The following is a 14,224-nucleotide window of genomic DNA, read 5'->3' on the forward strand; positions in this document are numbered from 1 at the left end:
TTATAGCGATGACTTCTCAGGACTCCACTGTACACTGGGAGGTAAGTCTTATTAGCCCCACTTTCCAGGTAAGAAACTCAGGTCTCTATTATCAAACTTTTCCAGTGTCAACTTATAAAGGTAGGACTTCTTCTTTTTTTTTTTTTTTAACTAGACCTAGGCTGACATCAAAACTTACTCTGTAAAAAGAGTGAAAGAGCCCAGAGAGGCTGTGAGCAGAAATACTTGGATTACTCTTTCAGATTCCAGCTCAGCTCTGTGAGAGCAGTGCCATCCCAAGTGTGCTGTGACATCTTTCACCCTCAGCCCCTTTCCTGCAAAGGGAAGATTTGCTAGAAGGTCTATCTCAAGCTTGTTGTAACAAAACCCATATAAAAATATAGCATAGCTGGAGCACGGTAACAGTATCTAATAACTATGATTGCTAATAAATTATATTTGTAAAAACACGCTGCCTCAAAGTTTAACCTGACTGTTTTCAATAGCTTTATGACTGTTTCGGCATGTTAGGTTTCTTTATAAACTGTCTTGTAAAGTGTATCAGTAAGATTATCTGGTACGGTTTTCAGAGTTCAGCTGGCCTTCGTGTTTACTGTGGTCTGCTTCTGCATCACACACAGCCCACACAAAAGATTCTTTTTACCAGTTTGATGACTATATATACATATATATGTAAATATATGTAATTTTATATACATAGTTGCATATACATTTATCTTTTATAGTACAGGAATAGTCCCATGATAACTTTGGTAAAGTAGGGGATCCTTTCACATGCACACAGCAATGGGAGGTTTTTCTATGGTCGCCATTTCAGAGCATCGCAGTGGACATCACACAGAGCCCTTTAATTCCTTCCTCTTCTCCTTCATTATGCAGATCTTTCATACATAGCTTTCTTAAACACTTTCTCACTTCATCCTTTCATCTACTCTGTGAGATAGCAATTCCATTTCTTCAAGGAGATGCAAGCTAAGACTCACAAAGGGTAAAGGAAAAAAAGCCATGAAAAGGAAGAGTTATTCTAAGACTGCAAGGAAATGTGAAATGTGAAATGGCATCTTCTGTAACAGATTTAAGCAAAAAAAAAAAATCACCCAAAACTGAAATCCACTTGGACCTGGCTTTGAAGTAATATGTTCTAGAATTTCAAGCTAAATTATCTTCAAATAACCATGTATCACAAGATTTTTTTAATTGAAAATAGATTTTTTTTTCCATACCATATATTCTGATAATAGTTCTTCTCCCTCCAGTTCTTTCCAGGATCTCCCTACATCCCAATTCTCAGAGAAGCACATATTCTTTAAGGAAAAAAACATAAAATTTAGTTTTTATAACTGCTTGTATTCTTCTTCTTTTATCTCATTTTGCTTTGCTTTCTTTATGGATGGAACATTTGGCCTGGAACTTACCTCCTGCCACAGTCTCACAAGCCCAGGAGTTCCAAGGCTGAAGCATTGTGCACAGCCAGGGCGGCGGCTCTTCCTTAACCAAACTCTCCACACCTTCTTTGCTCTCTGCTCCTGACAGGGTCTCATTCCTTCTTCTCTCTCAAAATGTGTACATTGCTAGTGTTCCTGACTTACTTGTACGCCACCATGCTTTGCTTGTTTGTTTTGGTAATCATCTTCCACGGCTAACCCCACTGCTTTCTTATACACCATGCACTCACAGACACTGCATAGGCATACAGGACTAACTCTGCCTTTCCTTAACCTTCCGCAGGCTGTGACCCTCCTGAAGACAGACAAAACACTTCATTCTTCTTCCTAACTCCAGGACCTAAAAAGAAAGCAGTATCTGAAAGGGCACAATAATTTCTTTTAATTTTTGATTGGAAAAGAAGGGAATTTTAATGTTAAGTTAATAGCTAACTTTTGGGGGTGATGAGGTTTCCTGTGCTGTTTCTTTTGCTGTCTGGAATAGGAATTCGGCCATTTTGTAAATAAAAGCTGAGCAAATGGAATCTCCCTCAAGAGGGTTCTCTTCCTCTTCAGAGGAAACTGGTTTTACTGCTCTGGGCTCACCAGGGCAGAACTGTCTTAAACGAATAGAGATGGTGGTAAGACAGGACTGAACGAAGACCTACATGTGCAGCTGAGTTGCTGGTTTTCTCAGAGGCAGACACATTGGAACGTGCCACAGCCACGTGCTGTTTAGAGTATCCTCCTCTTGTCCCAGACACGTGGCTTAGGGTGCTTCTTAATGCAGAGCCTCATAATTTCTTTTATTTCATTTTTCTTATCTTTCCAACCTTTCTCTATGTGTCTGTCCATATCTCTTTCTCTCTCCCTCTCTTTCTCTCTCTCTCTCTCCCTCCCTCCCTCCCTCCCTCTCCACTTTCCAGCCTGATTTTCCACACTTCAAAACTTGTGTAAGTTGACTTCTCTTGTTTAGTTTGCTCAAGATAGTTACTAAGACAACATGTCTAAATCTAAGAAATTCAGGAGTCACAGTAGAACACCATTTGAGTAACTTCTAAGATGAAGGAGGTGTATATAGGTATGTACATACATACATGCATATATCCTGAAGTCTAGAGTTTACAACGAAGAGATATCCATTTGCATCACTAAAACAACATGTTGGCTCATACTGGAATGAAAATCAGACAAAACACAAATGCTCTGTGTGGGGCAGGTGAGCCACTGGGCAGGGAAATCAGCCTGGAGCAAGAGTGAGGTCTATGTGCCCAAACCCCCAAATCTCATCTTGAGGCAAGCAGGAGTAAGGATCTCTCCCTTTTCTGGGCCTGCTTGCCCCAGTGCATGGAGCCTTGTGGCTCCACCTCTGCTACCCTTGAGGTAGTCATCTAGCCTGGTGGCCCTGGCTACAGGACATATCCAGCTTGCACTTGGAATCCCTCTCCATGAAAATGAAGCATTCCCAGCGCCTCAGCCTCATCCAATGATGTACATTCACCCCAAAAACCCCTACCCTCTTCCCCAAGGTTTACATGGCCCTTATACCCCTCACCCCCAATAAGGAAGAGAGCTGTATCACTGAAAACCATCTCAAAGAAGGCTCCCACCAACACCGTCACTGACCATTGGATAGAGATCCAGCTAGCCCACTTGCCTGCCTAAGCTCCTAAGCTTCTTTCATTCAAGTCCAAAGTCTGTGCACAACAATGCCTGGACTTCCCAAGGGAAGCAACTACCCTGGGCATTCAACTCTGGTCTATCCTCCAATGTGAACTAGGGCAGAAAGGCAGGGCCATCGTGGCATAGGAAGAAGGTCTGTTTCAGTGGATTTCCTTCTCAGCATGATGCCAAAGTGTAGCCACACTGTCTCATAAACACTCATCTGTGGGCACAACAGCATCGAGTATCCACTGTCAGAAGGTGAGGTCTTCTGACCTTTATGGACAGTCATGCTAAATGTGGCTAAATGCTTGCTTTCAGCATAGGGACCATGGAAGAACACTATAGGGACATTCTGCGTTTGCCATACTGTTTGGGAAAGGGGTGGGGTATTTGCTACTGACAACTAATAAGTAGTTAAGGGCTAGAGACTTTGTTCACCACCCTAAGATGCCCAGGAAAGCCTCCCACTAGTAATATTTTCCCTTCTCTAAACATTTAAGCCGAAGCTGAGAAACTGGCTTATAAACCTACTGGCCTAAAATCCGTCTGTGGCTGCACTGTTTAATCAACTCCCTTGGTAATCCTCTTGGACCCATGAATGACTGTGAAAGTCTTTGTCCCTGATGCCATTTGTAAATGGCATCTATTAGAATCTGAAAATAAATGCAAGATTCAACCTTAAAATAATAAGCATGCCTTGCTTCAGTAGGAAAATAATTTATATGATCTACTGCATTAATCTTTTAATATCATAATTTGAGAGTTTTTTTTTTAAAGAAATGAATAAACCTGGAGGTGGAGGAATTCTCTGTACCTGGATCCTTAACTGTGTGTTGATTTTATTATGCAAGACTATTGATCTTGGCAGGATTAAACCTAAATATTTAGCAATGAAGCAAGAATAGTGAGATTGGTTCAATTAACTTCCATATCTTACTCGTTTATTTATTGTATCTTTTATCTTACCCAGCCCTTTTGTAGTCTTGGTACAGTGGTGCTGCAATCCCCAGTAGTGTCCTGGCACTTTCACAAAAACCCAAATCAATTATTTTCAGATGATGAATCCCAGCAGCTTCTGGAAACTCTGACATATTGGCTCTCTCCTTTTCTGGCTGTTATTCCTTCCTTTCTCTTCCAGAAAAGATTCCTTGTTTCACTCAATGGGGAACAGCATTGACCCAGGTTGGTAGTGGTTCAGTCTTCCCCAGAAACAGGCTGAACAGTAATGCAAGCAATATCATCGCACAATGAGACCATGGCTTTTACTTTTAGGAACTCCCACTGACCAGATAATATGCATCAAGTGCTACGTCAAGGACCAGCTCCATCTTTAGTGTGTGTCCTGTAAACAGCATTAATGGCAAGGTCACAGGGATGGGAGCCATAGACCTCAGGGTTTTTGGTTTGGTTTGTGTTTTATTTGGGGAGGGTAAGGGGGGTGTTAGCTTTTTGAGACAGGGTTTCTCTGTGTAGCCTTGGCTTGGTCCTTTGTAGATCAAACAGGCCTTGAACTCACATCAATCTGTTTCCCTGAATGCTGGGATCAAAGATGTGGGCCATTCCACCTGGCTAAGACCTTAGGTTTTATTTAGCCTTCCCATGAAATTTCTCTGCATTAATTTGTGTCACTATGAACTCTTTGGGGATTTATTTCTGTTTGTGAATTGGGATCACTGAGGCTCTGAGGAGCCAAGAACATGGCAGGGCACTACTTTCGGGAAGCTGAGGAGACAACGAGTATGAAGGAAGGCCACCTGCTTTTGCTCAACCAACGAGTTCTCCTTCCTATTTACCCAGTCGCTTCTAGCAGCTTCCATGCAAAATGGCTACTCGGAGACTAGCATTCTAGAATGAGTTCCTTGTGTCATTGCTTCCTCCCTGGCACCTAGTTCTTCCTGCTTGGCACTCGGACGGATGTGCCTTTCCCTCTCCCAAGAACTTTCACAAAGACACAACATTTCAGGAAAAGCCCTTTTAATGTCATTCCCCCCCCCCCCCCCCCGCACCTCCCCTACACAAGAACTTCCAGCACCAGGTGCCATTGTCTCAGAATCTCAGAACTGGAGGAAGCTAAACAATTAAGTTGGTGGAACTCCTTAAATCACAAAAGCTCCGCAGGAGAGAGAGTGAAGGTCATAGAAATGATTAGTAACCCTGGAGGTACTTTCCTGAACAGAGCAGGTAGGGACAGTATAACAGCAACCCTCTAGTTTCTAACATGGCCCTTTGCCTTGCATTCTAAATGTGCCTTTTCCCATTTCAGTCTTACATAGCCGCTATGAAGACCCGGAGCCTATGTGAGCTGTGAGCACGGTCCTTGCCAACAACAGACCAGCCAATGTCACAAAGGAGGGAAGGAATCTGGGTGCTTCAGTTGTACTCTCAGCTTTTCTGGTTAACTGAGTGCAATCTGAGCAACTAGGTCCTCAAGCCAGTTTTATTTTCTCCGCTGTAAAAGGGCTGGCCGGCGCAGTGTTCTCTGAGTATGACAGAAAGGCGCAGATCTGGAGCCCATCTTCCCCGGGCTGTGCTAAAAGTATAACACATGGGGGAAGAAGGAGTAAAGCGAAGCGCACAGGAGATTCTCACAACTGTGTATCTTGTTAAGTGAGAGGCTCTATGCTTCCGATTTTTTTACTTGAACCAGAAACCTGACCTTGTTGCCTACTTATCCAGTTTAGTTTGTTGTTTGTTTTCAATTTCCCCCAAGAGTCACCTTAACCTTTCCCTTTTCAGAAGTGTTGTATCCTGTAGATCGAGAAGAAGACAGTGTAGGGTAGGGCTGAGGGCAAGCACCTGAGTGTAGTACACAGGACAGCCTGGTTGCGGCAGGACAGAGAGATCAGGCAAACCAGCCTCCCTCCCCCAACAGTCTGTAGTACTAAAAACAGAAGGTCACACACACACATGCCCAGCACACCTCATGGAAAGCGGCCTCCGATCATCCATCTGGCAAGTGATGGATGGGCCTGGGAGAAATTAGGAAGTCAGACAGCAGGAAAGAAGGGATGAATTAAAAGACAGAAAAGGAATTATGGAAGAACGTGGAATGGAAAAAAAAAAAAAAGGAATTATCGTTCCTAATGAGAAATGCAAAATTTTCCACCAGACAACTGTGACGGTTGCCTGGATGAATTTACTACGTGCCATGTGAATGAAAATGCAAGTGAGAGGGGGAGCCCAGGAAGATCGGCCTTCTGTCTGCTCTGCCTCTGAAGCCAATAGGGTCAGTCTCACAGTGCCACAGATTACCCAGGAGGCCCTGGGACGGCAGCTATGCCCTTTATGTGGAGCTTGAAAAAAAGCACAGGACTAAGAGGGTCAGATGTATTCTAGACTCCAGGTCCAATAGGTGCCCCTTCCTTGTTAACAATCTAGGGCCAGTGACTTTGCCTGTTAGGTGACAAAGCTAGAATTCTTTGTAGCCATTGGGACTTAGCTGGGTCAAACATTTTTGCCTACATTCAACACCTCTGCCTTTGCTGGACTGCATTTCTAGACTCAGTTACTTCTCCTACTTCCCTGTCCCACTACAACTATTGGACTAGGAGAAGCTCACCTGGAGTCCCTCAGCCTTGAGACTAAGGTTCTAAGAAATTCACACTATTCTCAGTTGGTTAACATTACAAAAGTGAGCCGGTGCAGTGGTGGTGGGCAAACCTGTAACCTCAGCACTCAGGAGGCAGCCTGGTCTACAAAGCAAGTTCAAGACAGACAAGGCTACCCAGAGAAATCTGTCTCAAAAACAAAACAATAACAACAACAAAATAGCATTACAGAAGAACCACTGCCATACCAAATCGGCATTTTCCTTTCACAAGAACAAGTTCACATTTCACAAATGGGTCTGATCTCACCCATAAGACAAACTACCCAGATGTAGCCAATGGACAGGACACTCTCCACAGTTGGAGAGTGGGGACTGACTTTCACACAAACTCTGGTGCCCCATATTTGACCTTGTCTCCTGGATGGGGAGGCCTGGTGGCATTCAGAGAAAGAATAGCAGGCTACCAAGAAGAGACTTGATACCCTATGAGCATATACAGAAGGAGGAGGTCCCCCTCAGTCACAGTCATAGGGGAGGGGAGTAGGGGAAATATGGGAGGGAGGGAGGAATGGGAGGATACAAGAGATGGGATAACAATTGAGATGTAATATGAATAAATTAATAAAATATATTTTTAAAAAAGACAAACTGACATTTTCTCAAACATTCCCAAAGGAATTTGACTACTATACCTCTTAAAGTCTACCAATGAGCAAGTAATATTACTGATATAATCTATTCCCAGAGGTAGAGTCTGTTAAAAAAGAAAAACAAAACAAAACAAAAAAAAAAACAAAACTATATACACACAAAAGCAAACAAACAAGAAAGCCCATAAAGGAATCCCTGATGCCTCGTGCTAAGAAGGAAGAAAACTTGTAAACAGTTAGGCACTACTCAGATCTAATTGAATTGTCAGAGCCTGTCGCAAGTAGCAGTGACAGAAGTGGACTGGTGAAGGGCCCAGAAGTTTGGAGGCATGAACTGGAGGGGAAACAACTGGGCTGACTGTGCAGAACCAAACAACTGGCAACACAATGAATTTCACAGGTTTCTTTCCTAAGGATTGGGGCATAGGACGGAAGGGTGGTGACACATTTTGATGATTCAAGGACAAAAAAAGAAAAGGTTTTTTTAAAGAGGGAAGACTCATTTTTCTGATGAATAAGTAATATTTCCGAATAGTATTTCAAGAAGATAAAAACAATGCCTCCTGAAAGAATGGAAGAACAAATGTGCATAGTCTGTAAATGTGCATATCCCTGAAAATAGATTGAAATGTTGGAGCTGGACCAGGTTTTCTTCTGAACCAACAAAGGCTACATGAGGAGTCCTTTGCTGGTTTTCAATTCTCTTTGAAGGCCTCAGTCCAGAAAGAGAAAGCAGCTAGAAATCAGGGCTGGAGTGAGGAAATAACTTAAGCTTCCTTTTTTCTTCTTTTCTGTAAACCACAAATAGGTTATGGTCCAGATAAAGGGATCTGAAGATGACTGAGAGTCAGGCAGAATTGCCTAAATTAATGCACCACCGCTACCCTCACTTAATCCTGGGAAGACAAACAAAGGTCAAATTCCACAAAGCACCAATGCAAGAATAAAATGTGTAGGAGCAAGCTTGTTTTAAGTTAAAAATAATAAATAAATTAATTAATTAAAAGCAACAGCACTTGTTTGTTGCTGTTTCTTTTGGAGCAGCTAGGAACACTGGAAGAAAAAGACACAGAAAAATCATTCCTGATGATTCAGGCCAGAGATGAGAAAGGAAAAAGCTCTCTTTCTTACACTTGTTCAAAATGCCACAAATGCGCATAAAGTAGGTACAGTGGGTGGAGTGCAGCCTCAAGTGATAAAAGCTAAAGATAAATTAGAAAAATAGAAAACAAATGAAACCAACTAAGTAGATAGAGTGGGAAGGGGGTTTGCAACCACAGCCAGAACTGCTAAGCACAAAACAGTGAGAAGACAGCCCAGTTACTTTTCACCCCAACTGAGACTCAGGCAAACAGACACCCAGGGTGGCAAATTGCCTTCGCACACACAGAAACATCTCTCAGAATTTCACAAGCATAAAGGTGAACTCATATCCTTGCAATAAATGGATACTGAGCTTTGATGTCTACCATCTTGTCTAAGATATTGAGATGGAATATGATTGCTGAGGACTCCACTCCGACCTTTTGACGTAAATGTCTAGTGTTCACTCACATTTTCATGGCCAGTGCTCACACCCAGTCAGCGTCTATGCCTGGGAATTTGTTCTTTGAGAGATGCAAAAAGAATTGGTGGTTCTTGGTTGCACGGAACTCCCAGAAGCAATGGCATATACAGTGTTTTTAAAGTAGAGATTAGTAGAAAGACAGAAGAGAAAAGTTCTTAGGCAGGAGCGCTCAAAACAAGCTGCTGGGAGCGATGGGAGAAATCGGGGAAGCCCCATGGAACCTCTGCGGTAGGATAGTGATGATCCCAACATGAAAGAAGGAATCCTTTCTTTCCAGAACAGTGATAAGAACAATTGCACCACCCTGGAGAGATCGCTCAGAGGTTAAGAGCACAGCCTGCTCTTCCAAGGGTCCTGAGTTCAATTCCCAGCAACCACATGGTTGTTCACAACTGCCTATAATGTGATCTGGTGCCCTCTTCTGGCTTTCAAGCATACATGAAGCAGAATACTGTAAACATAGAAAGAAAGAAAGAAAGAAAGAAAGAAAGAAAGAAAGAAAGAAAGAAAGAAAGAAATTGCACCATAGTGTTTTTTAAGAGTAAGGCTCTGGTCTGTCTTAAACTAAACTCAAACCAAGCAGGTAGCCTAGCATTTCCCCATCTCGCAGGTAGGAAAATAGAAAGCTGGTGTCTTCTACGACAGACTTGAACCTCCAATCTTTTCCTATTCCAAGGCTTTTAAGCTCCACAGCAAGAATAGTGAGGCCAAGACCCAAAGTGTCAGACATGGGAGACAGGAAGATAAAGAGAAAGAGGCAGAGAGGCTGTGGATGCCAGAGGTCAAACTATTTGAGTTTTATACAGTAACAAAGAGAAGCCACTATGCATTCTCACAAGGAATGTCACATTTATAGCTATATCTTAGAGTTAAGGCTATGTTTGATAAATTATAGCTCACACACACACACAAAGAGGTAGGGAGGGAGGGAGGAAGAGAGGGAGGGAAGGAGGGAGAGAGAGAAAGAGAGAGAGAGCGAGAAAGAGAGAGAGAGAGATTTTTTTAAGTTGGTTGATTCTTACCCTGCCATTGCATACACACAAAATATGCCTCTGTAGAGCAACCGCCACCTAGCTGCTCAATTTTCCTCATGCCAGACTTCTAGGCAGACTGTGTAAGGACTAAAGAGACCACCTGCAACTTCAGCAAACAAGGACCTGCTCATCACCGAGCTGTCCAAATCTGGCTTCAGTGTAAGCCCCCCTAGTACAGCAGTGTGTGTTTATCTTCTGAGAATGGCTGTGCTGCCTTAACTCCGAGAAGCTTTCTGTTCTGCACTGAGTTATATCTGGCATAGGATTAGACTTCTAAGTGCAACCTGGGTTGCAGATGACATAAGCGAATCAGTTACCCATGGCTTTATGACGATATCCAGTTCAGTTACACATGGCACTATGACCATATCCAAGTACACAGGAACTGGCCACCCTGCCAGTGAATGAACATCCCATAGTCTAAATCTCTCACTGCCCAAGAATGGCCTCTTATTATTTTTGGATGTTTTAGTCTACGTGTGTGTGTGTGTGTGTGTGTGTGTGTGTGTGTGTGTGTGTGTGTGCGCGTGTCCCTAAGAAGCAAAGGCAAGGCTACCTCTAGAGTTTCTGTGGGACACAGAGGATGAAAGGATTATAATGCATCCTTTAGGCACATCTCAAAGGGGTAAAAACATTCCCTTCTTCAGAAACTTTCCATTGTGTGAGTCAAAGTCACTGCAAAAGTCTGAGGCTGTTAAGATTACGGGCTCATCTCTTTTGACCTCCAATCGGGGAAACGGGCAAAGGAATGAGAAATAAATGTTAATATTGCGTGAAAACATGTAACTACAGAACCACAGAAAGCCACATACTAACTACATGGTTATTTATTTCCATGGGACTTAATATGAGCAAGCATTTGTTCTCCCCCCCCCCCCATTCTTCCTGAGAAAAGAAAATCTGTCTGCATGTAACACAGAACCAGCAGCAGCACAGCCGCATCCCCCCTCATCACACCTGAGACACACGTAGGGACCACACTACAGGGCCGCCCACATTCTGCTCTGCTATTGGCTCTCAAGGTGCCCTCTCCCTGAACTGGCTGGTTTCTGGGAAGGCAGGTAAAGTCCTGCCACTCTCTTTTTTAAAAGCAGCATTATACTTAATACATGCCTTGGCAAACCCATTAGAAAGCATGGGAGAACGGACAACACACAAATCCTGGAGAGAATTCTGGCTTTCTCCTCATTCCTTGACCTAGCCTAGTCAACTCCTGAACTTGGGCACTATCTGGCACACTGCACACTAGAGCTCTGAGATTTGGTCTGTGTTGTGACTTTATCAACTCCTCCCAGCTCTGTGGAAAAGACCTGGATCTGCTGACTCAACTCAGAAGGTAGGAAGAACCTGTGACCTAGGGAAACATGAATTTGTAAGGGTAGGGATGTGGGGGTGCTGAGGAATTCATTCTAAATTTTGTCTCCCATGCCTCCAGTTAGGTCGTGTAAATTGTGGGCGTGGGTGACATGCAAGATTATATTGTATATCTCTTGACAGCAACTTCGGAGAAGTTAAATAGACCCAAATAAAACCAGAGAGCACAGGGCATCTGAGGGGAAGCAGCCCAGGGCTGTGGGAACCTCCCGGAACTTATAGCAGTTACCAAAGAAGTCCACACTGTATGAGATTGCTTCATACCGCCTCAACCATACTCCTGCGACCTTCCCCCCTCGCTACCCCCCACCCCAGCCCCGTTGCTCTTCTATAGTTGAAGAGAAGTAACTTCGTTTAGGACCATTTGCTAAACTTAGAAGGCCAGAGCGCAGAGTAGGAGAGCCAGCCTGGGAAAGAAGGGGAAATGAGGATTAAGCTCTGTCTAGGAACTCACTCTAGCCTCTAGGTAGACCACAACCACCGGAAGTGTTGAAGGGCACTTTTGATACGATCTTATCAGCACAGCCAACTTTCGGGAGTGAAGATGATGCTGGGACAGAGAGCCAAGGGAATCTGCCCACTTCCATCTAGTCTCTGGGAGTCTACTTTTCACGCATAACCGCACAACCGAGACACCTTGAAAAGCTGGATAGAGGGCAGAGCAATGTCCCCCCGGGCTAGCCCTAAGAAGGGGCGCGGGCGACAGGCTTAGACGCACTCAGTACCTTGATATAGGCCCGTTGCAGGTAGTTGTAAGGCACTCTGCGTTGGAAGTCGCTGCGCACGTCCTCGCTGACGCGGTGGCGGGACTCCGGTCCCCCCAGGCGCTGGCGCTGGCAGCTCCGAGAGCAGCGCGCCCTCTCCAGCAGCGCTCGGAAGAAGGGCAGCTCGGCTCCCGGGCCGGCGCCGGGGGGCGCGAGCGGGCGGCGAGCCGCGCAGTGGCGGGCGCAGCGCGCACGGACATCTCGCAGGCGCCGGTGGCTGCGCAGCGCGGCTTCCAGGTCGCGCACCGCACGCTCGTAATCGCCGCTGTAGTAGGCAGCCACGCCGCTGGCGTAGAGCAGGTCGAAGGGCTGCAGACGGCCGCGCTCAGGTTCAGGCTCGGGCTCCGGACGACCGTCCCCGGGGTCGCCCCACAGCGGCGCGGGCAGCAGCAGCAGCAAGAGCAGCGACAACCACGTGCTCTCCCGCATCCTCCGCCAGACCCCTGGGGACCGTCGGACCCCGCGCCTGTCTCGCAGCACCTCGCGTCCGAGCTCCGCCCCGGCTCCGAAGACGAGCGCGCCTGTGCCTGTCCCGCCCGCGATCTTGCTGCCCGACAGCCCCAGGTGACCGCCGGCACGCTGCGGTCCTGGAGGCGGAGGCTCGCCCGCCTGGCGGCCCTTAAAGGGACGCCCTCCAGCTCACACGCTCCTCCTGCCGCCGTGCCTCCGCGAGCCGCGCTCCAGTAGCCTGAGAGCTAGCACCGCGAGAGGCCGACCCCGGGTGGGGGGTGGGGGGACGGACAAGTTTTTGTCTGTGGGGTCCCCTGTGGGTGGCAGAAGAGGGTGGTGTTGCTTTCTCTTCTGCACTTGGGGAAGTGAGGCTCGCGGTCGGTTCCCTGGAGTTTATGTGAGTTTGCTCTTTGCAGTCCTTCGCCCCCATATGCAACATGAAGGTCCATTTCAGCCTGGCTGGAAAGCTCTAGAAAGAGGGAGGGGCTCAGGCCAGTTGAGTAGCTTTGGGGAGAAAGTGTTTTGCCTAAGTTTATACAGCTAAGAACAAGGAAAGGATGGACCTAACTCTGGGCCTCAGGAATAACAGAAGCGTCCTGCCCTCCTCTAGGGCAGGGTCTCCCTCCCTCTTTGGCTGAGTGTGGATGAGTCCTGCATTGAGTGTGTGGACTGCACTATGGAAAGAACGATAAATAATCCGTGTTTCCTGTTCAGACCGCTGGAGGAAGGTGACGTTGTACGTAGGTTCTGCCTCTGGCAGCTTTCCAAATGTGTGACTTAGTGCAGCTGAGCCTTGGTTACCTCTTCCAACGCAGCCAGATACCCAACATGTCCAGTGATATTCAGACATAAATCCCTATTGTGAGAGTTAAACAAAGAAGCAGTTTAACAAACCCAATATCGCGGGACTTCAGCAATGAACATCAGTCTAGAAATGGGAAAGCTGACAGAAACAGCTGCCAGAGTCCAAGGAGCTAGCTGGAGGCTTTCCTGTTCCTCCCCTTCTGCTGGGTCATAAATACCTTCTTAGCCGAGGTGTTCTCCTCTTTTTCTGTCCCTTGGCTCCACATTCTCGGGGGCGGGGGGGGGGGGGGGGGGTGTGTGCTAGACTCTGGAGTCCAGCCTGCAAATCCTTGGGAGGAACTCTTTGTCTGGAACTTTCTATGGGAATCTCACCTTAGTCTTGGACCACTGGGTAACCAATGGGAAAGAACCACATATTATTGTCCAGATGACCTGAATTTCCCAAAGAAATCTCCGGCATGAAATGACCACTAGGCAAAAAGGTGGCCAGAGTGTCACATCCATTCCCACTTACTTTTTGTTGGATTTCTCACCACTTTGGCCATGAACAGCCCTGGCTATAGAAGTCTCAGAAGAACTGATTTTCTGTGCATATTATTTTTCCACCAAGTTCTCTAATTTGTCTACCTCTACTGATGGCAAAGCGCTGGTGTGGAGCCTCCTTTGGATGCTCAGTGCACCAAGATGAGCACAGACTTATTCTCCTGGTGATGACCTGCTCAGATAAAGATGCTACGGTCTAACGTTATCAATCCACTAGGAAAAGCGTTTGAAGCACATAGGCTAGAAAATGGTGTTTGGGACACAGACCAAATGCCGAGATGCTTTTGTATATCTTAACTCTACAAAAGAGATAGTTCTGTATCACTGAATTGTGTCGTTAAATTAATATCTTTACATGGTGTTTACCCCTGATGTATGTATGGTGGGGGAAAGAAGATA

The 14,224-nt window shown here is 45.7% G+C and overlaps 1 protein-coding gene across 1 annotated transcript in view; it reads right to left on the reverse strand.

Annotated features, from left to right (window-relative positions):
- Nucleotides 1–12,465, reverse strand: part of P3h2 (prolyl 3-hydroxylase 2) — a 140,523-nt gene extending 128,058 nt beyond the window's left edge. The window contains exon 1 of the mRNA XM_051150794.1: nt 11,990–12,465. Coding sequence (XP_051006751.1) covers nt 11,990–12,457 — 468 coding nt within the window. The 5' untranslated portion in view covers nt 12,458–12,465. The remainder of the gene's footprint in view (nt 1–11,989) is intronic.
- Nucleotides 12,466–14,224: the final 1,759 nt, after the last annotated feature.

This window comes from Acomys russatus, chromosome 8 (assembly GCF_903995435.1).
Source record: "Acomys russatus chromosome 8, mAcoRus1.1, whole genome shotgun sequence".
Lineage (NCBI taxonomy): Eukaryota > Metazoa > Chordata > Mammalia > Rodentia > Muridae > Acomys > Acomys russatus.